The sequence below is a fragment of the Nannospalax galili genome, unplaced genomic scaffold (assembly GCF_000622305.1).
Source record: "Nannospalax galili isolate Female #2095 unplaced genomic scaffold, S.galili_v1.0 scaffold218, whole genome shotgun sequence".
In the NCBI taxonomy this organism is placed as follows: domain Eukaryota; kingdom Metazoa; phylum Chordata; class Mammalia; order Rodentia; family Spalacidae; genus Nannospalax; species Nannospalax galili.
Window position 1 is genome coordinate 3,591,345 of NW_008343207.1, and position 27,251 is coordinate 3,618,595.

General features: G+C 45.0%; 1 protein-coding gene across 14 annotated transcripts in view; it reads left to right on the top strand.

The window, feature by feature from the left end:
* Positions 1 to 27,251, top strand: part of Kdm2b (lysine demethylase 2B) — a 146,151-nt gene that overhangs the window by 70,308 nt on the left and 48,592 nt on the right. For all 14 annotated transcript variants that reach the window (XR_003850481.1, XM_029566594.1, XM_029566585.1 and 11 more), the window contains 2 exons: positions 1,606 to 2,078; positions 13,603 to 13,689. Coding sequence is in view for 13 of the 14 variants with exons in the window: in XM_029566594.1 (XP_029422454.1) it covers positions 1,606 to 2,078; positions 13,603 to 13,689 (560 nt within the window). In the remaining variant the exon portion in view is untranslated. The remainder of the gene's footprint in view (positions 1 to 1,605; positions 2,079 to 13,602; positions 13,690 to 27,251) is intronic.

Here is a 27,251-nt window from a genome sequence, read left to right on the forward strand (position 1 = left end):
AAGAACAACCAGTGTTCTTAACCACTGAGCCATCTCTCCAGCCCTTTTTTTGGTCTTTTGAGACAGGGTCTCATAGCCCCAGCTGGTCTGGAACTCACTATACTAGGTTGGCCTCAATCTCACAGAAATTCACCTGCCTCTGCCTCCCATGTGTTGAGAAGACTCTACCACTGTGCTATGTCCCCACCTTTAAAAAAGCTCTATTGGGGGGCTGGAGAGATGGCTCAGTGGTTAAGAACACTGGCTGTTCTTGCAGAGGACCCGGGTTCGAATCCCAGCACCCACATGGCAGCTAACAACTGTCTGTAGCTCCAGTCCCAGGGGATCCGACAGCCTCTTCTGTCCTCTGTGGGCACTGCAAGACATGGGTGCACTTACCTATGTGCAGGCAATACATGAATATACATAAAATGAAAAAAAAATAAAATATTGAGGAAAAAAAAAAAAAAGAAATGTGCCTCTGCAGTCGGGCTTGCACTCAGGAGGCAGAGGGAGGTGGATCTCTGAGTTCAAGGTCCACCTGCTCTACATAGTAAGACTCTGTCTCCAAAACGATAAATAGAAATTTAAAACTACTTGGATATAGTTCACATATCATATCCACTCAAAGTGATAACTAGGTCCAAGCATAGTGACACATGCCTATAATCACAGCATTCAGGAGGCTGAGGAGGGAAGACATCTGCAAGTTTGTGGCCAGTCAGGGCTACATAGCAAGACTATTTTATATTTTACCCCTATTAATCCTCCCCACAAAAAAGTGGATAATTCAGTAAATTTCAGTTTATTCACTGAATTATCAATTTGAGAACATTTTCATCACTCCCCTCAAAAAAATCCGTCCCCTAAGCTGTCATCTTATCTCTCCTTACTCCCCGGCCCTTGGCAACTACCAGTCTACTTTCTGTCTTTATGGGTTTCTGTACTGTTAGGAATATTTCATGTGAATAGAATCCTATAATATTTGTGACGGATTTTTATGTTATTGTGTTTTTTTTTTTTTTTTTTTAAGACAGGGTCTCCCTGTAGCCCCAGCTAATCTGGAACTTACTATGTAAACCAGGCTGGCCTCCATCTCATAGAGCTCCACCTGCCTTTGCCTCCCAAGTGCTGGTGTGTGCCACTATATCCAGCTCTAAAGTTTTTTTTAAAATTATACTTAGTGTGTGTGTGTGTGTGTGTGTGTGTGTGTGTGTGAATATATGCACATGGGACTGCCACACTGCATGTTTAGGTCAGAGGAAAACTTGCATGAGTTCTTTCATTCCACCATGTGTGTCATGGGAATTGAACTTAGGTCCTCAGAATTGGTAGCAAATGACTTTACTCACTGAGCCATCTCACCTACCCTTGACTGGTTTTTATACATATGGTAAAATGCCAGGTATATTCTGAATGGTAAAGCAACCTGTGTAGGTGCACAGAGCTGGGAAAAGCAGAGTTGGAACTCTGTGCATGACTGACTGTAGACTTTCTACAGGCCAGGAGGCCTGGACCATTAGGCTAGCCAGATCCTTGCTCTCTGCAGTGAGGGGTGTGAATGGAGTCTACAGAACTTCCAGCAGGGGTTAAGTGATCATAGCTGTGTCTTATGATTCCCCACAGATGCCCCGAGAAAAGCCAGCATAGACGGCTTCTCATCCGATTCCTGGTTGGAGATGGAGGAGGAATCCTGTGAGCAACAGCCCCAGGAGGAGGAGGAGAAGGAAGAGGAGGGGGGTGGTACAGATAAGACACCCAAACCACCCACCGATGGCCCTGCCTTACCCACCAGTATCCCCTCTGAGGATCAGGAGAACCCAGGAAAGAAGCCCAAAGCCTCTTCCACGAAGTTCCTCAAGAGGACTTTGTCCAACGAGTCGGAAGAAAGCATTAAGTCCACGGCAATGCCCGTAGATTACCCCAAGACGCCCTCAGGCTCCCCTACCACTGAGGTCTCTACCAAGTGGACCCATCTCACTGAGTTTGAACTGAAGGGTCTGAAAGCCCTGGTAGAGAAACTTGAATCTCTCCCAGAGAACAAAAAGTGTGTCCCCGAGGGCATTGAAGACCCCCAGGCCCTGCTGGAGGGTGTGAAGGTAGGTAAGAGGGTAAGGATGGGGCTCCAGGTGGCTGTTCTGGGGTTGGTTGGTTCAGGTGCTGGGGGTCGGGCACTATCTAGGCAAGCTGCAGAGGGACCTCTGGGTCAAGGTTATCTCTGTGGGTGACAGCAACTTTTTTGTTGCTACTTGGAATCTGAAGGCTTTGCTACGAGTGTTTTCTGTGTGCCGCAGCCGTGCTTTGTTGGGTTTAGGAGACAAACTTCTGCCTCTTGTTCAGGGAGCCATGCTGTTCTGGGTTGGTTCCCTGAAGCATGTAACTGTGTCATGTGAGCTACTCGTACCTCCCTGTGCCCTTCTCCATGGCTATTGAATGGGGGCACAATATAGCAGCCTGAGGCTATGAGCCCTCCCTGAGGTCACAAAGCAAGTAGATGGCAGAGCTGGGATAAGGATCAGGGAGAGATGCCAGGGTGCCTGCCAGGTACTGTGTTCAACTGCCTCCTGCAGCATTGCTAAGACTGTAGTATGAGGCTGTGAGGCATGTAGACCTCTAGCTCCAGTGTCTGAATAGGCCAGCGGCACACTCTGCCTTCCAGGGTTGGAAATTGAGGTTTCTTCCTCAGAAATTGGTAGTTTGTTTAGGCAACATTGTGCTGGTCCTGGATTATAAAAATATTGTTGCCAGGCATGGTGGTGTCCGCCTTTAATCCCAGCACTTGGGAGGCAGAGACACGTGAATCTCTGTGAGTTTGAGGCCAGCCCGGTCTTTATAGTGAGTTCCAGGCCAACTGGGGCTACAGGGAGACCCTGTCTCAAAAAAAAAAAAGACCCCCCACCCCAAATCTCTTAAAAATATTGTCACTGCTCTGCCATAAAAGAGTTCAGGCACCAGGGTTAAAGTTTTGGGGGGAGGAGGTCAGAGTGGGCTAGGGCTGGGGTGGACCAGAACAGGGAGGACACCCCAGTCAGGTAGCCTGTCAGAGACCAGCAGGAAAGGGAAACATTGAACAGAAGAGTCACTAGTCCAGGTGTACCTCACCTTTATTTGTTTATTTTTGAGGTACTGGATGAAACCCAGAGCATCACACGTGTGAGGTTCTTTGCCCCACATCCATTTCTACATCCATTTTTTGATGTTTCCTTTCCTAAAGGAAATGGTAGGATTCTGTCATGTGGCTTTTTTATAATTAAATTTTTGAATTTTTGAGAATTTCATACAAAAGCACTGTATCAATATCCTTTCCACTTGTCCCTCTCCCCACACCGACTCCTCCTGTGCCTCCCTGCTCCCTCTCAATTTCATGACTTTTTCTCCTTTAATTGATATATTACACACAGATACACAAACACACCTCATACTCACAACTTACTGAATCTATTTAGTGTTGCTAGTGTATACATGCGTTTAGAGCTGAGTACCTGGGATTGGATAACCTGTCAGGAAACTAATTCCTCCCTAGAGAACACTGATTCTCCCCGCCTCAGCAGCCATTGACTGCCTGTAACTCTTCATCTAGAAGATGTGAAATTTCTCCATTCACATTGGTGTGTCAGCTGGTGGTGTTGTTATACAAGTCTTCTTTAGGCAGCTATATGTTGAGTTTGCATGGGTACACTGCTTTTTCAATGTTTATCCATCAAACTAATAGTGTCAAGTCCCCAATATATTATAAATGGTTTAAAAATGCATTTATCTGGAAAGGAAATTTGCTTCTTTTTTTTTTTTTTTTTTTTTTTTTTTTTTTTTTTTTTTTTTTTGAGGGTTTCCCTGTAGCCCCGGCTGTCCTAGAACTCACTATGTAGACCAGACTGGCCTTGAACTCTCAGAGATCCACCTGCCCCTGCTTTCTGAGTACTGGGAACAAAGCTGTGGGACACCACGCCTGGCTCTGCAATGCTTTTTTTACTTTAAAAAGCATCCCTGTGTGTGATGTTTTTGGGTAGTGTTCCTGGTTCTTGACTGGCCATATTCCTTTCTAGGTATGAGAGGTGACCCCTTCTACTCTTTTCTTCTCATTATCAATTGCTGTCTGAGACTGGGTTCATGCTGGCCACCTGGCTGGTATGAAGGCCTGGCAAGGCAAGGGCGTAGACAAAATGCAGAACCTAGCACCTCTTGCATGAGGCTCACTGGACATGCTGAGGACAGTGCCTCTGTGGCTTGTCTGGCTGGGTTTTTATTTGGATTCTAGTTGAATGACCATCTTACTTCATTTGGTTTGTGAAAAGAAAGGAGGTTGCAGCATTCTTTGAGTCTAAAGCCATTCCCATCATCGTTTTTGGAGATCTCCATGGAGTTGACACTAGGTGTTTTCAGAGATGCCCTTTTTAAATGATTGTATTTTGAGACAGAGAGCCTCATGGATCCTGGGCTAGGCTGGTCTCAGATTCGATATGTAGCTGAGGATGACCTTGAAGTCTTGATCCTCTTGCTTTTATCTCCCAAGTGTTAGGATTACAAGCACGTGCCACCATACTCTGTTCATGCAGTGCTAGGAATTGAACCCAGGGCTTTGTGCATGCTAGGCAAGCGCTCTACCAATTTACCAGAGACTTCCTTCTGATAGAGCTATCAGGTAGTTGGCCTGTACAGGATGGAAGCAGAAGAAATCAAGACATAGGAGATTCTTGAGTTCAACTTAAACTTCTACTGTGTACTTACCAAATGACCTTGGATAGGTCATTCTCCCTTCTGTTTAACTCTGGTATGTAAAACAGAGTGGACAAGGTATGTTGTGTCCAGATTCTCTGGTTCCTTGGTCATTCTGAGTACTTCAATATTTCATTAAAATGGAAATGAGGGGCTAAAGAGATAGCTCAGTGGTTAAGAGCACATATTATTCTTGCGGAGAACCTGAGCTCAGCTCCCAGCACCCATTTCAGGTCTTGATCACCTATAACACCAGCTCCAGGGGATCCAACATCCTCTTCTGCCCTCCAAGGGCATGTGTACTAATGTGAACTTACCACATGTAGACACACACACATACACACATAATTAAAAACAAAATCTTAGCTAGGCTTGGATTAAAGGCATAGACCTAGCCTGGTGTGGTGGCGCACACCTTTAGTCCCAGCACTCGGGAGGCAGAGGCAGGTGGATCTCTGTGAGTTCAAGGCCAGCCTGGTCTACATAGTGAGCTCTAGGCCAGCTGGGGCTACAGGGAGACCCTGTATCAAAAAAGACCACAAAAAAAGAAAAAAAGGCATATACCTTTAATCCTAGCACTGGGGAGACAAAGGTAGGCTCATTTCTATGTTTGAGGCCAGCCTGGTCCACGTAGCGAGTTCCAGGCCACCTGGTGCTACAGGGAGACACTGGGGGGGGGGGGGGAAACCATAGCAAAAATAAATAAAATCTTGGGTGCTCAAATGGCTCAACAAGTAAAGGCACTTGCTTCCAAGACTGATGACCTGAGGACTCGCATGGTGGATGGAGAGAAGTGACATGATTTAACCTCTGACCTCCACAAGTACACCCTTTGCCCAGTACTCATCTTTTTTTTTTTTTTTTAAATACTTTATTTATTATTTTTATTTTTCGTGTATGTGTGTATTGCCTGCACGTAGGTAAGTTTACCTGTGTCATGCAATGCCTGACAGAAGGGGACAGAAGAGGCTATTGGATCCCCTGGAACTGGAGTTATCGATAGTTGTTAGCTGCCATATGGGTGCTGGGATTTGAACTTGGATCTTCTGCAAGAACAGCCTGTGTTCTTAACCGCTGAGCCATCTCTCCAGCCCAGTACTTACCTCTTTTTAGGGGAACAGTTACCATCTGCATTTTTTTTTCATAAATTAGGTTGTTTAAACATCAGAAAGTTCAGACAGACCTGGTGGCATATACCTTTAATCCCAGCACTTGGGAGGCAGAGGAAGGAAGAGTTCTATGAGTTGGAGGCCAAGTTGGTCTATATAATGAGTTCTGGAGATACATAGTGAGACCCCCCCCCAAAAAAAAAAAATTCTGAAAGTCATCATGTCTTGGGTCTGGAGACTACAAGTCTGAAATCAAGGTATGTTCAGAGCCATATTCTCTCCTAAGGCTCTAGGGAAGGATCCTTCCTTGACTCCTGCTTCTGGTGGCTACTGGTAGTCCTTGGCATTGCTTAGCTTGTAATTGCATTATCCCCATCTCTACTCATGGGTAAGATTGATCTTGATCGTCAATGGCTGGCTTTCTGTGTTGTTAGGGAGAAAGCCAGTCACTGGATTCAGGCCCAGCCTAATCCAGCAGAGCCTCATAGCAGCTTGATTAAATCTGTGGACACCACCCTCAGAGTTGGATCCCAAGGGTCTCCATGCACATGAATTTCTGGGGACACCATGATTGATAATGACTGTGGGATGAAATAATTCACAGTAAGATGGGATCACCTTGCAAGCCATCCCTAGAAGCATCTCTGTTGTCATCTAGAACTTGGAGAGAGCTGTGGCTCTTGATGCTGAGGAAGTTGGGCATGTGGCTATTTGAGAGTGAGTGTAGTCCTCAAATCAATTCTAAGTGACTAGCAAACAGCTGGCAAGCTCGTGAGGGGCTTCAACTTAAGAGGACAGAGACTGCCAAAACTGAAGGATTGTCATGTCCCTCTCTGAGATGATTCTATGGCTGCTTCTATGAGCATGCGAAGTACAGACTCATGAACTAAGATAATGTCATGCCCTCCTTCCCATGATTTCATGCTCTTTTTTTTTTTTTTTTTTTGGTCTTTTTGAGACAGGGTCTCCCTGTAGCCCAGCCGTCCTGGAACTCACTATATAGACCAGGCTGGCCTTGAACTCACAGAGATCCACCTGCCTCCACGCCCGGAGATTCCATGCTCTTTTGGCTATTATAGTGTTACCATGGATAGAGATGCTGGCTCACTATAGACATCTACCTTTTTAATTGCATGGAATTATGGTGCTGCAATAGAATTATGGGGCTGAAAGATAAAAGAATCAAGTTCGAAGTATCATTTTTCCTCCCTCCCTCTCTACTTCTTCCCTCCCTCCTCCCTTCCTTATTTTCTTATCCTTTCCTTTTATTTCTTCCCTATCTCTATTTCTTTCCCTTTTTTTGAGACTGTCTCACTCTTTAGCTCAAGCTGACCTGAAACCTGCCATGTAGTTCAAGCTGGCCCTGATCTTGTAATCCTACTGCCTCAGCCTCCCAAGGGTCAGGAGCCATTGTGCCTGGCCAAGTATTTTTTCTTAACAACCAAATTGAGATCAGTTATATTGTTCTGGCATCAAACTCTAAACATAATAGGAAAGAAAATCTTAAATTTAGAGTACATTGTCCAAACGATGTCATTTATCTGTCAGGACAGTTCTGAAGTCAGGTTGGAACCCCTGTGCTGCCCATTATCCAGCGGGTGTTCTTGTTGAACACAGTAAAATGGGACTAGGCTCCATCTGTATGTCAAACTCCACACAGGTGAAGCCTTAGCCTAGAACTGATACTGTTATTTCAGACACCTTGGAATGAAAACAGTCTAGTGTTTGGTCATGTATAAGAGCTTGTGAACTCATGGTGTGGAGAGTGTGCAGGGCTTTTCTCCATTGGGGTCTTTCACATTTCCCACCATGGATCCCAGTCACTTTTTAAAAAGTTTTTATTTATTATTATTATTTTTTATTTTATGTGTATGAGTGCATTGCCTGCAGTGTGTGAGTGCACCTGTGTCATGCAATGCTGTGGAGATCAGAAGAGGGCTTTGAATTCCCCTGGAACTGGAGTTAAGGATGGTTCGTAGCCACCATGTGGGTGCTGGAAATCGAACCCGGGTCCTCTGCCTGAGCAGTCAGTGCTCTTAACCACTGAGCCATCTCTCCAGCCCCCGAGTCACTTTTTTAAAGCTACCCCTTTCTGGTGTTACTGATTTGTAAAAACAATGAAAGATTTAGAATCCAGACTTGTAGCACTGGCATACAGAGTGTGTGTGTGTGTGTGTGTGTGTGTGTGTGTGTGTGTGTGTGTTACTGGAAGTTAGCCCCAAGATCTTGAACATCCACCTCCTACCTCCTATTGGCTTTGTAAAATGATAACACCCTTGCCTACTTTAAAGGAGCCAAAGGCAGGAAGTGAATGGAGGGGGGTTTAGGGGCTTCAGAACAAGTCATGTATCTCTCTCTGTCCTCTGCCTATACAACCTCAGGAGAATGAAGGAGAGTGGGGGGAGGAGGGATTGGGGGAAGGGCAAGAAACTCAGTGCCAGATATCCAGGCAAGCCACACCTGGTACACATAGCCATTGAATTTATGTGCCTACCTTACATTTGCAAAGACCTCTTTTTCAAGGATGGTTGGAAATCCCTATTCACATGTATTGGAGGTTAGGGTTAAGAGTTGAAACCCGCCCCCAATGGGGATTAAGTCACAGTGCAATCCACTATGGATGACTAGTTGTTTGGGCAAAAATGGAAGGGGAGTATCCAGATACCCAAGTGCACTGACACCTGGATCTGAACCTATAGGACAGGGTCCCCCAGGATTTGCTGGGTCCCACAGAGCAGTAGTCCTGGTCTCCTTGCTCTCCCTTTTATCAGCCTCTATTGGTGCTGTCCTAATACATGCCTCTGCCTTGTTAGTGGTGGTATTTTTAGTCATCACATACATAGGGCTTCAGATGATTAACATTCTACCCTGGGGTGCAGTGTAGCCGGAATCTGTTGTTAAACTACTTAAGTTCTTAGAGAGGTTGGCATGAGGGGGAGCCAAGGTCCAGCCTGCCATTGTCTGTGGCTTTCTTGGTAGATCACACATAGGGCAGTTTCCAGCAGAAAGGGCCTTGTGATTCCATCCTTGTGCAGGAAGCCTCCCCTGGGCTTGCCAGGGTCACAGACTAATGGGGTGTAAGCCTTAGGGAACTGAGCTGTTGTAGACATCCAGTCTTTTGTCTGTGCTTTCAGCAGCTCAAGGAATCTATAGATTCAGGCAGTGCCTAAGGAAGCCAGTGACATAATTCCCTCCAGCACAATTTATTTCTCAGAGGCAAAATCTCCCATTAGGATATGCCTTCCCTGCATTTTTACCTTTACAAATGAAAAACTTTCTGGAATGATAGAGCCCAGGGTGCTTCCTGGTGGCCAGAGAGGAGCACACATGGGAACCTGACTTTCTTTAGTGTGTGAGGTTCAGGACACAAGGGCACCTTGAAGAAAACTTTAAAATGTTTAGCCAGCAAAGTAGCACAGGCCTTTAATCCCAACACTTGGGAGGCAGAGGCTAGCCTGGTCTATATAGTAGACTTCAGGATAAGCAGGGATACATAGCTAGACCCTGTCTCAAGAAAAAACCAGAGCCTGGGTATGGGGATGAACACCTTTAATCCCAGCACTTTGGAGGCTGGATTTCTGAGTTCTGGTCTATATAGTGAGTTCCAGGACAGCCGGGGCTGCACAGCGAGACCCTGTCTCTAAAAACCAAAACAAAATTAAAAAAAAAAAAAGAGAAAAATCAAAACAAAACCCAAGAAAATAAGCCATCCAAAAAACAAAACAAATAAAATATATTAATTATTTAAAATATATAAACCAGCTGGGTGTGGTGGCATACACCTTTAGTCGTATGGGAGGCAGAGGCAGGTGGATTTCTGTGAGTTCAAGGCCAGTCTGGTTTACATAGCGAGTTCCAGGCCAACTGGGACTACAGAGATCCTGTCTCAAAAATACAAAATACAAAATAATAAATAAAATTTAAAAATGTAGCTGGGTGTGGTGGTGCACGCCTTTAATCCCAGCACTTGGGAGGCAGAAGCAGGCAGACCTCTGTGAGTTCAAGGCCAGCCAGCCTGGTCTACGTGGTGAGTTCCAGGATAGCTGGGGCTGCAGGGAGACCTGTCTCAAAAATAAATAAATAAATAAATAAATAAATAAAAATGTATAAACCATATGTGGTATACACATGTAATCTCAGCTCTTGGGAGGTGGGAGCAGAAGGATCAGAAGTTCAAGTTCATCATCAACTATATGAGACCTTGTCTTTAAAAAAAAAAAGACAATACAATAGCAAAAAATGATACAGGCCTGGGGAGAAGGCTCCATTTAAAGTGCTTGCAAGTATCAGGACCTGAACGAATTCAGTCCCCCAGAACCCACAAAAAAAAAAGTCAAATGCAATTGTAATCCCAGTACAGGGGAGGCTGAGACAGGAGGATCCCTGAGGCTCACTTGTCAGCCAGTCGAACTGAATTAGGGAGCTTCTGATTCAGTGAGAGACCCCGCTTCAAACAATAAGTGAGGAGAGGTAATTCAGCAGTTGAGAGAAATTGCTGCTCTTATAGATGAGATGATCAGGGTTCAGTTCCCAGCACCCACACCAGGTAGTTTACAACCTTATTCTGGCTCCAGGGGATCTGATGCCCTCTTCTGGCCCCCACAGGTACCTGCACTCATATGAACGTACTCATGTACATGCGTGTGTGTGCGCACACATAATTAAAAATCAAAAAACAGCTGGGCATGGCAGTGCACGCCTTTAGTCCCAGTACTTGGGAGGCAAAGACAGGCAGATCTTTCTGAGTTCAAGGCCATCCTGGTCTACATAGTGAGTTCCAGGACAGCTAGGGCTACAGGGAGACCCTGGCTCAAAAAGACCAAAAAAATTCATCATTACTATTTTTTAATATTTTATTTAATATTTTTATTTTATGTGTATGAGTGTATTGCTGTGTGTATGTAAGTGCACTCGTGTTCTGCAGTGCTGGTGGAGGACAGAAGAGGCTGTCGGATCCCCTGGAACTGGAGTTGCGGACAGTTAGCTGCCATGTGGGTGGTAGGATTCGAACCCTGGTCTTCTGCAAGAACTACCATTATTATTGTATTTTATTATATGTATGAGTTTTTTACGTGTATGTGGCGCCCAGAGAGGGCAATAGAACCCCTGGAACTGGACATATAGATGAATGGGAGTCGCCATGTAGGTGCTGGAAACTGAACCCAGGTCCTCTGCAAGAGCAGCAAATTCTCTTAGCTGCCTGAACCATCCCATCTTTCCAACCCCAGATTTCCTTTGTTTGTTATGACCTTGGCAGTTTGTGGGAGGCCCTGGTCAGGTATTTTTTAGCATGTCCTACTTTGGGAATCTGCAGCTTTATTTACTGGAAGCTTACTTCCGGTTACTTACTATGCCAGGCTTTGGGTGTCTGGCAGTTTTGTAGTTACTTTTTCTTGTTGGGACAAAATACCTGACAGAAGCAACTGGTTTGTAGTTTTCAGGGACTATCAGAACATCATGGCAGGGAAGCAGGGCGATGGAAACTTCTGGCACAGATTATCACATCTTGCCAGTAGACAGGAAGCACAGAGAGCTCAGGCAGGAAATTCTGTCCACTTGTGTCCACTTAGAACCCTCCAGCTCACCCCTCTGGCCCTGTCTTTGCCATGTGGTCCTATAATCTCCCAAAATAGTGCTACCAGCTGGGGATTGAAACACATGAACTTATAGGAGACTTTTCTCAATTAAACCATAGCAGAGCCAGTCAAGATATGTTATACTGGCCTTCATTTATCATTGTCAGCGTTGTGGGACTTTGAGAAAGCTCACTGGGCCAGGGCAGGAATTTGAACCCAGACAGCCAGACTGACTTTTGTGCTATTTGCTACTTTCTCTGAGGAGCTGAGAGACTTCTGCAAGCTGCTTTGGGGTGATAGGCACATCCTGGAAAATCAAGCAACCAAATGATATTTAAAAAAATAGTACAATAATTAGAGTACATTAGAAGTGGATCGGAGTCCTGTCTGGTGAAGTGGATTAGAGAAAGTGCATTTAAATAATCTTTAGGGCTAGTGAGATGGCCCAATAGGTAAAAGTACTTGCCACACAAGCCTAATAACATGAGTTTGATCCCCAGAACCCACATAAAGATTGAAGGAGAGACCTACTCCACAAAAGTTGTCCTCTGACTTCTACATTCATTCTGTGGTATGTGCGCATGTACACACACACACACACACACACACACACACACACACTTAATAAACAGGAAATAAATGCTTAAAAAAAAGGTTATTTTATGCCAGGTGTGGTGGCGCACGACTTTAGTGTCCCCCCCCCAAAAAAGTAATCTTAACCCACATGTATCTTTTGAGCTCTTTTTGCTTTGCCTGTTAAGTGTTCCTGAGTGAGTGTTCTTAAATGTCACTGAAAGAATACTATTAGCCAGCCATCTGACTAAATGCGGCAGAAAAATCAGCTATATTGGACGTATTAGGTTGAGTCTCCCGCATGCCACACAGTTCATTCCTTTGTGAATAATTTGCAGGGGTTTTTTTTTGGTCTTTTTGAGACAGGGTCTCCCTGTAGCCCCAGCTGTCCTGGAACTCACTATGTAGACCAGGCTGGCCTTGAACTCATAGAGAGATCCACCTGCCTCTGCCTCCCGAGTGCTGGGACTAAAGGCGTGCACCACCACACCTGGCCAATTTGCAGGTTTTTAAGGATGATTCTGACTCTTGCCAGGTTCTGGTTTTGTGCATGGCAACTTTAGAACCTCATCCAAGTGTAAGATGCCACTCCACTGAGTTGTTCTTCTTTTATGGCTGGCATGACCAAGGCTTAGAGAGGCTCTAAAGGCATGGGTGCTACCCCAGTGGACGTAGAACAGAATCCTAGGACTCTGCTCTCTGAGGATGGCCTTGAACTCCTGTTCTTCCACCTCCACCTCCCAACTTCTGGCATTGCAGGCATGTGTCACCATGCCTGGCTGACTTATTTGAGTACATAGTTTAAGACGTTAGAGGTTCTCAGCTGCTAATGTCCACCCTCCCCTAGGTTCTTGGTAAGAAGTGAGACTAGGCTATAGAGATGGCTCAGTGGTTAAGAATGTGTGCTGCTCAAGCTTTCTACACAAACAAGAGAACCGGAATTTGGATTCCAGCACTTATGTAAAAGCTGTGTGTGATCCTGCACATGTCTATGCCCCAGCACTGAGATAAGCAGATATATGAGGACTGCTGGTGCTTTACAGCTGCCAGCCTAGTGAAAGACGTGAGCTCTGGCTTCATTAGGAGATCCTGTCTCAAAGGAATAAGGTGGAGTGTGATCATGGAAGACATCCAGTGCCCTCCTTTGGCCTCTGAGTCCTCTGAACACGGGTATTCCACACACATAGACCACACACACACACACACACACACACATACACAGTAAGTTAGATTGTGTATGCGTCTGTGATACTCTGGACCAGTGTTTGGTGTTGTAAGTGGAATCTGTAGGCAATAAGTACCTAGAAGTGACAGAGACCTGTGGTTTGTTTTTTTTAAATACATTTTTGGTGTTGGGCAATGTGGTTTGTGCCTATAATTCCAGCACTCTGGAGGTAGAGGCAGGAGGATCTTTGCAAGTTCCAGGCAAGCCAGAGCTCCAAACAGAATTCTTCCTCAAAGCAAAATATTTTTTGGAGAAGAAAGATGTATGTTTTATAACCCTAGGTAATTTGGTTTCTCTTGAGTAGTAGATGGTGATAGGCAGGCATTGGTTTAGTGGAGAGCTTACAGTTTTTCACTGGGTTAGGTTTGCCCCCTTTAGAGACCTCCCCTTCACCTTCAGCTAATATGGCTCCTTTGTTTGACCACAGAATGTACTGAAGGAACATGCAGATGACGACCCCAGCCTAGCCATCACTGGGGTCCCTGTGGTCAGTTGGCCAAAGAAGACTCCAAAGGTAAGACATGGACTACTTACAGCTGGGAGCCTCCTTTTATCTCTCCTTTCGGATGAGAGGAGCTTTTTAGCTGGGGTCCCTGGGAGAGGGAGCCCTAGTAAACATGAATGAGTTACCTTTCATTGCAAGAGTTTGTCTTTTAGGAAGGGTTCCATTTCCCAGCTGTGGCAGCTGCAAGCAGTGCCCCCTGGTGGTCACTGTTACCTGTGCCAAACTCATGCTTTTCTGTGGATTGTCTCAAATTTCTTCTATTCTCTTCTTGCTTCTTCCCTTTGCCTCTGTGGACAGTTTGCCTCCCTCTTAGAATATACAAATCAGAGCCAGTCTTTAAGCCTTGAAAAAGAGAGCAAAATACCTTGTAAATTCTTAGAAAACTAAAAAAAAAAAAAAATCAATGGAAAGATTATCATAATCCTTAGAATATTTATCTAAAAGTTGACTAGGGATTTTTCCTAGTTATATTTTCATTTAATTTTATTCAAATAATTTAAATTTTTCTTCAAGATCTAACTATAAAAGACAAATTTACAGTCGGGCATGGTGGCGCATGCCTTTAGTCTCAGCACTCAGGAGGCAGAGGTAGGTTGATCTCTATGAGTTCAAGGCCAGCCTGGTCTACATAGCAAGTTCCAGGTCAGCTGGGGCTACAGGGAGACCCTGTCTAAAAAAATACAAAATAAAAAAAAAAAGATTTACTGTTATTGCTTATTAAATTTAACCTAATACATATAGTTTATAAAAATAAAAAAAAATTTAAAAACTGATCAGCACTAAAAATAAAAATGTCTAACTAAACAGGACCTAGGGAGATAACTCACTGTGTAGAGTGTTTTCTATACAACCATGAGGGTCTGAGCACTCACATAAGACACCTGGCGGTGACACATGTTTATAGCCCCAGCACTGGGGCAGGAAGGGGTTTGCTGAACAGCGAGTCTAGCCAAAGCAGCAAGCTCCATGTTAAGTGAGAGACTCAAAAAGTAAGGTGAAGAACAATCGAGGAAGACATCTTCATGTCAGCCCTTTGGCCTCCACATGGTGATTCATGCTAATCCCAGCAATAGGGAGGTTGAGACAGGAGGATTTCCACAAGTCCAAGGCCAGTCAGGACCCTATCTGAAAATTCAACAACAACAGAAGATTAATAGTAGATACATCATGGAGAACTTATTAGGAGCAAGTAGCTGTTGCCTAACCCTCAACATCTCATATTTAGACTCTATAAGGCTGTGGAATAGGCTATTGTGATAGACAAGGAAACAGACTTTAAAAGGTATCAGCACCTATTGGGCCAGAGCCAATTACCTGCAGATAGGCTGGCTTGACAGTAGAAACCAAACTTTCAACCAATGCCCACATCATAACCTACCAGGGAGAGAAAATAGTGGCATTTTTGGTGGATTCACATCCTTCCAAAGGTAGCGCTAGGTGGGATGTGCCGATACCATCCATCCAGCCATCTTGTATTGTTGTTGTTTGAGACAGGGCTTTGTGTATCCCAGAACTGGCCTGGAATTCACTATGTAGCTGAAGATGATCTTGAACTCTAGAGTATGAACCCAGCTGGACTCCATAGCTAGTTAAAGGCCAGCCAAGGCTTCATAGTGAGATCTTCTCTCAACAAACTAACTACTGGGGATTCACCTCAGTGGTAGAACACTTGCATAGCACAAGAAAAACTGTAGGTTGGACGCTAGCACTACAAGCCGAAAAAAAGTTTGGGGCTGGAGAGATGGCTCAGCAGATAAGAGCACTTTATGCTCTTGCAGAGGACCCAGGTTCAGTTCCCAGCATCATCATGGTAGCTATAACTCCAGTTCCAGGGAATCAGACGCTCTCTTCTGGCCTCTGTGGGTGCATAGATACACATAGCCAGAAACCCTCATACACATAAAATAAAAATAACATTTTGGGGCCGGGAGTGGTGGCATACGCTTTTAATCCTAGCTCTTGAGAGGCAGAGGCAGGTGGATCTCTATGAGTTTGAGGCCAGCCTGGCTTACATAGTGAGTTCCAGGGTCCTGGGAGACCCTGTTTCAGAAAGACCAAAAAAAAAAAAAAAGAAAAATTGAGGAGGGACTGATGGTGTCAGCATGCACAAGACCCATGCAAACTTATACCCAGTACAGAACTGTGGAAATGAACAGCAGGCCCCAATCTTAGCTGAAGAATTATTGGTAGCTGATTACTGCTGGGTGAGGAAGAGCTGATCTTTACATGATAAGATAGGCCTTAACACAAATGACAGAATGTATGAACTCCAGTGGGGGTGCTATGGGAGGGTACCAAAGGGGAAGGGGGTGTAAAGATGATTTTTCTGTTTGCAATACACAAAAATTCAATTAAAAAATTTTTTTAAATTTTTTTATTTATTATTTTTATTTTATGTGTATGTGTGTATTGCCTGCATGTGGGTGAATGCACCCATGTCATGTAATGCCTGCAGAGGACAGAAGAGGCTGTCAGATCCCCTGGAACTGAAGTTATGGACAGTTGTTAGCTGTCATGTGGGTGCTGGGATTTGAACCCAGGTCTTCTCTAAGAACAGTCAGTGTTCTTAACCACTGAGCCATCTCTCCAGCCCCATCAATTAAAAAATTTAAAAAAAAGTTTTTTATCTGAACTGGGGATGGTAGCACTCCTGCTTCATATGCATGAATCCCTGGGCTTCATCTCCAGTTTGTTGAAGTGTATAAGGTTATAGAGCCAACCTCCTGCCATGTAAATAGGATCTTCTTTGTTTATTGGTCCACAAACTCTCTTAGACACAGGGCCCTGAAACCACTAATTGGGCCCAGGGCTATGTGACTCCAAACAGGAAAGTAAGGCTCTCTTCTCTGGAGTTGCTCCAGGGGAATATTAGGATCTCCAGAACAGGAGCTTTTGAAAAGACGAACTCGACCCTATCTATTGTGATCTCAAAATTAGTGGAGGGGATCATGGCAGGCTGACAAAGCTGTCCTGTCTCCCTGCTGAGACCTAGCCCACCCCTAAAGCTTTGTGGATACTTTTCCCCCTCCAAAGGCCTATATATAGGAAGATGGCTTCTGGGGCACAGACCTTGTTTAAGATTGCTATGGAGGATAGACTCAGAACTGCTGGTCATTCAGCACAGCTGGGGTTGGTGTTATAACCTTAGGCTGAATGTGGAAAAAGAGGAGAGAAACAGTATTTAGCTACATGTCCAGGATTTCTTTTTTTTTTTTTTTTTTTTTTTTCCTTTTAAATGCCTCATAATGAAACATATATAAGCCAGGAGTGGTGACTCATGCACTCCCAGTACTCAGGAGGCTGAGGCAGGAAATGGCTGTGAGTTTGAGGCTAGCCTGGGCTACATAGTGAGCACGCTCTCTCTCTCTCTCTCTCACTCAAAAAAAAGGCCTATAATTCACTTAAAGTTTTCAGAGGTTTTTTTTTGTTGTTGTTGTTTGTTTTGTTTTGTTTTTTTAAAGAGTGGTGATCTTCTAGGAGATTTTGGTACCTATTTTAAGAAACCTGACCAGCTAGGCATAGTGGTACATGGTTTTAATCCCAATTCTTGGGAGGTAATAGCAGGTGGCTCTCTGAGTTTTAGGCCAGCCTAGTCTACATAGCAAATTTCAGGACAGTGAGGGCTATATAGCGAGACCTTTGCTGTAAATAAATTAATAAGTAAAACCTGACCAGCTGAGGCTAGGGATTTAACTAACTGGTAGTTAAATCCCCCAAAAAAGACAAACACAAAAGAACTCACTATGGGGCTGGAGAGATGGCTCAGCAGTTAAGAGCACTGACTGCTCTTGCAGAGGACCCGGGTTCGATTCCCAGCACCCACATGGCTGCTATGACCCGTCCTTACCTCTAGTTCCAGAGGAATCTGAAGCCCTCTTCTGACCTCCACGTCATTGCATGACACGGGTGCACTCACATACATGCAGGCATACACATAAAATAAAAATGAAAAAAGAAGAACTCAGTATTCAGTTTCCTTCCTTAATCTTCTACCTTCTACCCAAAGCAATCACTAATTAACTTTCTATCTTTACAAATTTGTCTCTGTGGACATTTCTATTGTTTTTCTTTTCTTTTCTTCTGAGACAGGGTCTCCCTATAGACCCAGCTGGCCTGGAACTCACTATGTAGACCAGGCTGGCCTCAAACTCACAGAGATTTACTGGCCTCTGCTTCCCAAGTGTCAGGATTAAAGGCAAGTGCCACCACACCCAGCTGTCTCTCTCTGGATATTTCTTAAAAATTAAGTTATAATATATATGTGTATGTATATATTTGTGTGTATGTGTGGGGTTCTCTGACTTTAAAAAATATTTTATTTATTATTATTATTTTTTTGTCTTTTTGAGACAGGGTCTCCCTGTAGCCCCAGCTGTCCTGGAACTCATTATGTAGACCAGGCTGGCCTTGAACTCACAGAGATCCCGCCTGCCTCTGCCTCCCAAGTGCTGGGATTAAAGGTGTGCACCACCACGCCGGCTATTTTTACATTTTTATGTGTGTATTGTCTGCATGTAGGTAAGTGCACCGTGTTGTGCTATACTGAGGAGGACAGAACAGGCTGTCGGATCACCTGGAACTGGAGTTACGGACAGTTGTTAGCTGCCATGTGGGTGCTGGGATTTGAACCCCAGTCTTCTGCAAGAACATTCAGTGTTCTTAACTGCTGAGCCATCTCTCCAGCCCTTCTCTGACTTTTTTACAGTGTGGTTTAGATTAGTCCTTCCTTTTTATGGCCAAAAGCATTCAATTATATAGACAGCCAAGTTTGTGAGTTTTAAAAATTTGGGGTATTTTTCCTCTTTATTTTACACCTTCTGCTTAGGAATTCATCTGTTGATGAACTGTTTCTACTCTTTGGCTATTTTTTTTTTTAATTTTATTTATTATTTTTATTTTATATGTATGCGTGTATTGCCTGCATGTAGGTAAGTGCACCTGTGTCGTGCAATGCCCGTGGAGGTCAGAAGAGGTTGTTGGATCCCCTGGGACTGGAGTTACAGACAGTTGTTAGCTGCCATGTGGATGCTGGGATTCGAACCCAGGTCTTCTGCAAGAACAACCAGTGTTCTTAATAGCTGAGCCATCTCTCCAGCCCCCACTCTTTGCCTATTCCGAATAATGATACTATGAACATTGGTGTATAGGACTTTTGTTTTGATTTGTTTTGTTTGTGTATCTAGTGCCAGGGATAGAACCCAGGGCCTCCTAAATGTTGGAAAAGTGTTGTGCCACACCCCAGCTCCACATGTTTTTAGATTTGATTTTTTTTTTAAGGTTTTTTTGAGACAGTGTCTCCCTGTAACCCCAGCTGACCTGGAACTCACTCTGTAGACTAGGCTGGTCTTGAACTCACAGAGATCCTGCCTCCTGAGTGCTGGGATTAAAGGTGTGTACCGCCACATCTGGCTTGGATGTGAATTTTATTTTATTTTATACTTGTTTATTTTAAGACCTCTCATTCTGAGGCCCACACTATCCTGGAACTTACTCTGTAGGTAGGCTTGGCTGTGCTTGAATTCAGTGTCCCAAGTGCTAGTATTATAGACATAAGCCACCATACCAGGACAGTATTTTTTAATTTTTAAGATTGTATCTTCACATTATCTTACCTCTGTGCACCTGCATTTGGTCTTTAGATTTTTCTTTGCCCTTCAAGCAAGCTAGAAGGTGGGTGGTATTACCCGAATGGTACAGTTAAGGAGAATAATGCTTCATGGTGATTAGCTCAGAGAGGTACAGGACATAGCTCAGGCCACACAGCTTGTGAGCAACAAGTTGTTTGTCTTTGTTTCTGTCATGAGTTTCTGTGAGAGCCCAGTGAAGTGTGGCAGAGGGGAGGTCAGCAACACACTTAAGCATTTCCTGGCCAGTAGGGTTAAAAAGTTAACAGGAAAGGAAGGAATAACTGAACGACTGGCTGCCTGGGCCACTGGGTCTCTGGGTTCCCAGGTTTGCTGTTGCCTTCCTCCCAGTTTGATGTCCATGGGGTTGAAAGATCAAGGGTGCTCACTTATGCCGGCAGGATGCAAGGCAGGAGCAGGATCTGCTTTGGGTTAGGTTACCCTACAAGTAATGCTTAATGGTGATTAGGGAGAAATGCTTTGATCTCCCACCTCCCTTCTAGAACAAAGCCCTTTCTGGAACTGATTAGGTGCTGGGAGTTCATTTGGTGGGGTGTCCTTCAACTCCAGGATGCCCTGTCTTCTATCCCTCACTGTTTCCTCAATTGGCTCTTTTCATGAGTGGCATTGGACTTGTTTTGATCCATCTACACCCTGGCGGCTTCCCTTTATGACCAGGTGGCAGGATTCAGGGATCCTGGCTTTGACCCTGGAAGGGTGAGTGAACTGAGCTTGTTTGAAGCCTGACCTCTGACCTTGGCCTTAGCGAGCTCACCTTCTGTTCACTAGTCAGACACTCCTGCTTCTGGCTTGTTGGGACATTCTCAAAGGAGGGAACCCAAAGAGGACACTGAGGCACCGCTGCCCCTGGTAAGACAGCAGTTGAAGCATTCTGCCTCTTCATCCATCTTCTCTAGTGGCCAAACCAGATACCATTTGAATTTCAGTTATTGCCAGTTTTTACTGGAATGTGGGATCAGAAGGTTTTTTCTGGAGTGTAGTAGGATCAGAGGGACTGGTTGGTGGGTTAGGTACTTGGGGGGGAGGGGGAACAGTGCTCTTCTGTAGTTTAATTACATCAGCTTGCATTCTTTTGGGGTTTTTTGTTTGTTTGGTGTTTGTTTGTTTGTTTGTAACAGGGTCTCACTGTGGAGCCCTGGCTAGTCTGGAACTTGCTGTGTAGACCAAGCTGGCCTTGAACTCACAGATTCACTTGGTTCTCCCTGTTGAGTGCTGGGAATAAAGGCATATAGCCTAGATCAACTTTCTTATGGAGACTTTACAGAATGGGTACAGGCTGTGTGAGGAAGTAGCACAGGTCTTGTGTCATCCAAGGTTTAACTTTGTTTCTCTTTCTCTTCCTGTGCCTTTGGGCAGATAGATTAGGTATGGGAGGCTTAATCAATCTGGGGTCTCTTGGGTGTGACATGCTGTTTGTCTTGGAAGAGGGCACATCATTCTGTCAAAGGGCCTGAGTACTTCCTGTGTTGGACTTGCCCTCTGAGCTACAGAGTAATTAAATAAATGATATATAGCTGATGAGGGCCGCTGGACAGAATGGCTGCACCATATTATCTCCTACTCAGTGCTCCATCACTCTTTAGGGAGGCACTGTGGTCTAATGAGGGCTAGTCCTTAGGCTGAGGACATCAACTTCACTAGGGGAATTTGTTAAAAAGTAACAAAATCAGCTTGGGCTTCATAGCAAGTTCCAGGCCACCGTGAGCCACAAAGTGAGCCACTGTCTCAGAAGTCCAAAATGGCTGGTGAGATGGCTCAGTGGGTAAGGGCACTTGCTGCCAAGCTTGAGGACTTGAGTGTGAGCCCCAGAATCCACGTGGTGGAAGGCGAGAACCAACTCCTCCAAGTTGTCCTCTGACTTCCACACAGTCCCATGATCCATGCATGCATGTACTCAGACACCCCACATTAAATAAAATGTTTTTTAAAAAAGTTTGTGACCTTCCCTTGACATCAAAATTCAGTAGGGTCATGGTATGTCTAGGAATCTGTGCTTTTAAAAGCTTCTGGGTCATTCTAATGCATAAGCAGGATGTGCTTTAGTTAGTCATATACCCCTGAGCACTGATACCTGACTCTGCCATTGGTAAGTTGTACCGTCCTGGGCAAGTCTAAGCCTCAGTTTGGCCATCAGGAAAAAGAGAAGACAGTGTGATTCTGACAGAATTGCTGTGAGATACTGTTGGTAAAATATCTCTATAGTAACATTGTATGGTAGCATACACTTGTGATAAGTGCTATACTTGGGAAGTAGAAGAAGAAGAATCGGGAGTTCAAGGTCATTCTCAACTATATAGTGAGTTCAAGGCCAGCCTCAGATACAAGAGACCCTGTCCCAAAACAAACAAAACTCTGTATTTGGCCATTGATCAGTGGTAACTGTTACAGTTTTACAGAATTATAGCATATAAGTAATTGATAACCCTGGAATCTGCCCACCCACAGGCTTGTGATTCTCTCATAGACATAGAGGACACAGCTACACTTACCTGTACTCCTTGGGGCACAATCAAAAGTGTGAGTTAAGCTGGGTGTGTTGGCGCATGCCTTTGATCCCAGCACTTGGGAGGCAGAGGCAGGTGGATCTCTGTGAGTTTGAGGCCAGCCTGGTCTACATAGTGAGTTCCAGGTCAGCTGGGGCTACTGGGAGACCCTGTCTCAAAAAAGATACCCCTGCAAAAAAGGGAGTTAAAGCCAGTCTAGGCCACACAGTAAAACCCTGTCTCCATGAATCTAGAAAAGAAAAGCAGAGGACACAGAGGACGTGGGGCAGAGCCTACAGGGGACACAGAGGACGTGGGGCAGAGCCTACAGGGGACACAGAGGAGGTTGGGGCAGAGCCTACAGAGGACACAGAGGACGTGGGGCAGAGCCTACAGGGGACACAGAGGACGTGGGGCAGAGCCTACAGGGGACACAGAGGACGTGGGGCAGAGCCTACAGGGGACACAGAGGACGTGGGGCAGAGCCTACAGGGGACACAGAGGACGTGGGGCAGAGCCTACAGGGGACACAGAGGACGTGGGGCAGAGCCTACAGGGGACACAGAGGACGTGGGGCAGAGCCTACAGGGGACACAGAGGACGTGGGGCAGAGCCTACAGGGGACACAGAGGACGTGGGGCAGAGCCTACAGGGGACACAGAGGACGTGGGGCAGAGCCTACAGGGGACACAGAGGACGTGGGGCAGAGCCTACAGGGGACACAGAGGACGTGGGGCAGAGCCTACAGGGGACACAGAGGACGTGGGGCAGAGCCTACAGGGGACACAGAGGACGTGGGGCAGAGCCTACAGGGGACACAGAGGACGTGGGGCAGAGCCTACAGAGGAGGTGGGTAGAGCCGTATACAGGGATCTCTAGTCCTTTCATTATCATGCCTGGAACTGGCCGTGTAGGCTGGCCTTGAACTCACAGAGATCTGCCTGCCTCTGCCTCCTGAGTGCTGGGATTACAGGTGTGCGCTGCCACACCTGGCTTTTCCTTTCTTTCTTTCTTTTTTTTTTTTTTTTTTTTTTTTTTTTTTTTTGAGACAGAGTTTCATATAGTCCATGCTGGCCTCAATCTTGATATGTAACCAACTGGCTTTGAACTCCTCCTGATCATCCTGTTTCCACCTCCCAAGTGCTGGGATTATAGATGTGTGCCATCGTGCCTGGCCTAGCAGGTTAGTTTCTGTGAAATTTTTATGGCTGTGCTGAAAAGAGATGGTGTTTTCTATGGATGAGGGGATTGGTTTAAGAAACTTTTCCTCCCTTATCCCTTCCTTACCTACCCTAGCTAGGAGAGGCCCCAGGCTCTTTAGGAAGGAGGGCTCTGTTTCCTTAGAATGTGCCCCTAGGGACTTCAGGCAGCTGAGACCACATGCTCCATTGCCAATGGGTCAAGTCTGACCAGAGGGTGTCAAAGGCCGAGAATGTCAGCTTTCCAGATCTTGTAGTTTTCTAGGAGCAAGACAGACCTTGTGAAAGACTCATGAAGGAGCTCCTTCCAAGGGAGGACTAAGTGGCAAGGAAACAGCTGACAGAAGCCACTGGGCCTGGGCAAGGAGCCCAGAAGGAGAAAGAAAGACAAGTGAAGGGATTAGGGAGTTGACTTAGTTGGTTAACTGTTTGCTGTGTAAGCATGAGGGCCTGGGTTCAATCCTCAGAACCCATGTAAAAACCTCTGTGCAACAGTGCACCCCTGTAATCCTAGCACTGTAGAGACCAAGACAGATAAATCTCTGAGACTTGCTGGCCAGCCAGCCTAGCTGAATTGGTGAGCTCCAGATTCAGGGAGAGATCCTGTCTCCAAAATAAATAAAGATAGTGATTAGTGTTGACCTCTGGCCTCCACATGCATGCACCTGTACCTGCACACACATGTGCTTCACATACACACAAGTCCATAGTACACCAAAAAAGGGGGAAGCTAAAGAAAAGCAAGTAAGGTGTGACTGGAGAGTGCAGTGTGGGGCTCCTGATGTGGCATCCTAAGGATTGTTAAGTTTAGAACTCGAGTTTGAAGTCCGATGGGCTCTTAGAAGTGTATTAATAATAAAGACCTCTGATAAGGAAGGTATGAAAAGATGTTTTGAGCGTTATAAAAAATATGTGTAGCCAGGCATGGTGGCACATGCCTGTAGTCCCAGCACTTGGGAGGCAGAGGCAGGTGGATTGTTGTGAGTTCAAGGCCAGCCTGGTCTACATATATAGTAAGTTCAGGTCAGCTGGGACTACAGGGAGACCCTGTCTCAAAAAGACAAAAAAAAAAAAAAAAAAAAAGTGTAACATCAACAGCAGCAAAAACCAGTTAACAGAAAATAATTGATGGTTAAGGGATGCTGTCCTTTAACTCACAGCAGTCCTCTTGCCTCAGGCTACCAAATGCTGTGATTAGAGGTATGTGTCACCAGGCCTAACTTAGGCCTCATCTCTTTGAAAAACAACTTTCCACTTATTTATTTTTGTTTTGTGTGTATAAGTGTTTTGCCTGCATGTATGAAAGTGTGTACAATGCCCACAGAGGCCAGAGGACTGTGTTAGATCCCCTGGAACTGGAGTTACCGATGGTTATTAGCCTCCAGGTAGGTGCTGAGAACTGAACTCGGTATGTCAGTGTTAGGAGCAAGAACTAGGTCTCTAAACCAGTTATGTAGACTCTGATCCTACATATGCTTATATTATTTTGTTCCTTCTGTTGAGCCTTGTGGTAAGAGTCCCATCACAACCTCTTCACCTTGCTAGTGGGGCGGATGAAAACCAAACAGTGGGATTTGTGTGTGTACACCTCGCCTTCTGGCTTGTGTGCGTTAGTTGACTATCGCCTTGTGATAAACAAAGATTGGGACTTCAAGAGTAATCAGGCTTTGTTTATGGATTTTGTATTTGTGGAATTTGTCTCTTATTAATTTATTTGTAACTTCCCAAACAATACAGTGTTTTTATAGTCTTTTGCAGACAGACATGTGAGTAGTGTGGGGGAAAAGTTTGAGCCATTTGATACTCACTTCCAACCGTGATCTCTTGGGATGGGATCTGTCAGGTGATGCTCCCACGTTTAGATTTAGCTCTCAAAATGGAAGCAAGTGTCCTTTCTTTGACTTTCTTACCTTTTTCTTTCTTTTCTTTCTTTTTTTGGTCTTTTTGAGACAGGGTCTCCCTATAGCTCCAACTGACATGGAACTCGCTATGTAGACCAGGCTGGTCTTGAACTCACAGAGATCCTGCCTCCCGAGTGCTGGGATTAGAGGTGTGTGCCACCACACCCGGCTTCTTTTTTTTTTTTTTAATATGTTTTTATCTTTTTTTAATATGTTTTTATTTATTTATTTTCTGTGTATGAGTGTATTGCCTGCATGTATGTGAGTGAGTGCACCCATGTTGTGCAATGCCTCAGGGGTCAGAAGAAGGCATCAGATTCCCCTGGAACTGGAGTTAAGGACAGTTCAGAGCCACCATGTGGATGCTGGCAACCGAACCCAGGTCCTCTGCAAGAGCAGTCAGTGCTCTTAACTGCTGAGCCATCTCGCCAGTCCCTCTTACCGTTTTTTGAGAGAGGATTTTGCCATACTGTCTAGGCTGGTCTGAATCTCTGAATGTAGCCTGATTTCACCTCAAACTCCAGTAATCCTTCATTGGCCTCCTGAGTGCTAGAATTACAGATGTGAGCTACCATATCAGACTCAAATATCCTCTCTAAAATCTATTTAGTGCATGTTTTTCAAGCTTTTCCTTTTTTCTTAGTTGTTTAAGTTGCCTCCAAGCACAGGCTAAAGTGCTGTCAGATGTTCCTGAGCACTTATGACGTGCAGAGAAAACATGCCTCAGATGAGCTTCCTTCAGGCACCAGCTGCAGTGAGTTCAATGGTGATGAGTCAACAACATATATTAAGTAAGGTGTCTTTAAACAGAGATACATTCAAAACAAGAGTATGTACTGATTCATTGAGGAAGATGTGACCAGAGGCTGGAAGGTACCTAACCCTGTTTCTTCCCAGGGAGTGCTGGTTCAGTGTTTGCCAGTGCATGGTTTGCCTTATATAGGATACAGTTACCTGGAGTTCAAAGAATGACTCCTGATTCTTTGCTGCATGCCTGCTTGCCTTCCTATTTCTTTGTTCCACAGTGGACAGCTGACTAGCATTTATGTACACTGTGCTAGTTCCTGAATGTAGAAACAGATTCTTTGTCTTCATGGAGCTTATAGTTTATAGCAGACACACAAATGAACATGTAAGTAGCTAGGTTGCCACGTGGGAAAACAAACAAGTGCTGTGGGCAAAGGTGGTGTGCAGGACTGGTTTTGATGGGGGGCAGGGATGTGTTGGTGGAGAGGCCTCTCCAAGGAAGGGATCTAGAAGCTGAGGCTCACAGTGAAGGATTAAAGGGACAGACCTAGAGGGTGACCCTGACATGGGTGAACCAGACAAGTTCTGGGAAGGAGGCTGGTGAGTGAGCCAGTGAATATTGGAAGACATGGAAAAGAATTTAGATTTGATGCTGAGAGCCTGAGGGAATTATTGAAAGTTTTCCTTTTGGAGGAGGAGTGGTTTTTATTCATTGTGATAAAATATATGTTGCACAAACGTTACCATTTGAGGGGGTGGTGAGGAGATGACCTACTTGGTAAAGTTGGAGATCAGCTCCTTAGCACACATAAAAAGCAGATGCTACAGCTCATGCTGTAATCCTAGTGTTGCAGAGGCTCTCTGGGGCTGTGGGCTAGCTAGTCTAGTTGAATTAGTAAGCCTCTGGATGAGTGAGAGACCCTGTCTCTAAAACCAAGGTGGACAAAGGAAGAATGACACCTGGCATTGTCCTCTGGCCTCCACATGCATGCACATGCATGTGTGCACACACATGAACATGTGCACATACTACACACATACAAAAGTTTGCATTTTTGTGTGTGTGTGTGTGTGTGTGTGTGTGTTCTAGGGGATAAACTGAGGACTTTTGTACATGCTGAGTAAATAAATGCCCTGTCATTGAGCTAGTTTCCCAGGCCTTGGTTTTTTGAGACAGGGACTTTCTATGTAGCCCAGGTTGTCTTCAAAATTGTACCTATGCTAGAATCACAGGAATGTGTTTCCATGCCCAGCCTCCTCATTAATTAATTAATTAATTAATTTAGAGATAGGGTCGCACTATGTAAACCAGGCTGGTCTTGAACTCACAGAGATCTGCCTGCCTCTACCTCCTGAGTGCTGTGCCACCACACTTGGCTCACTGAAACTTTTTATTTTTGTTGTTTTTGTTCTTGTTTTTTTTGAGACAGAGTCTCACTATGTAGTCCCAGCTGGCCTGGAACTCTCGATGTAGACCACCCCAGGCTGTCCTCAGTCCCATAGCAATCCACCTGCCTCTGCCTCCTGAGTATTGGGATTAAAGGTTTGTGCCACCATGCCTGGCTAACTTCTTTCCTTTTCTTTTTTCTCTCTCTC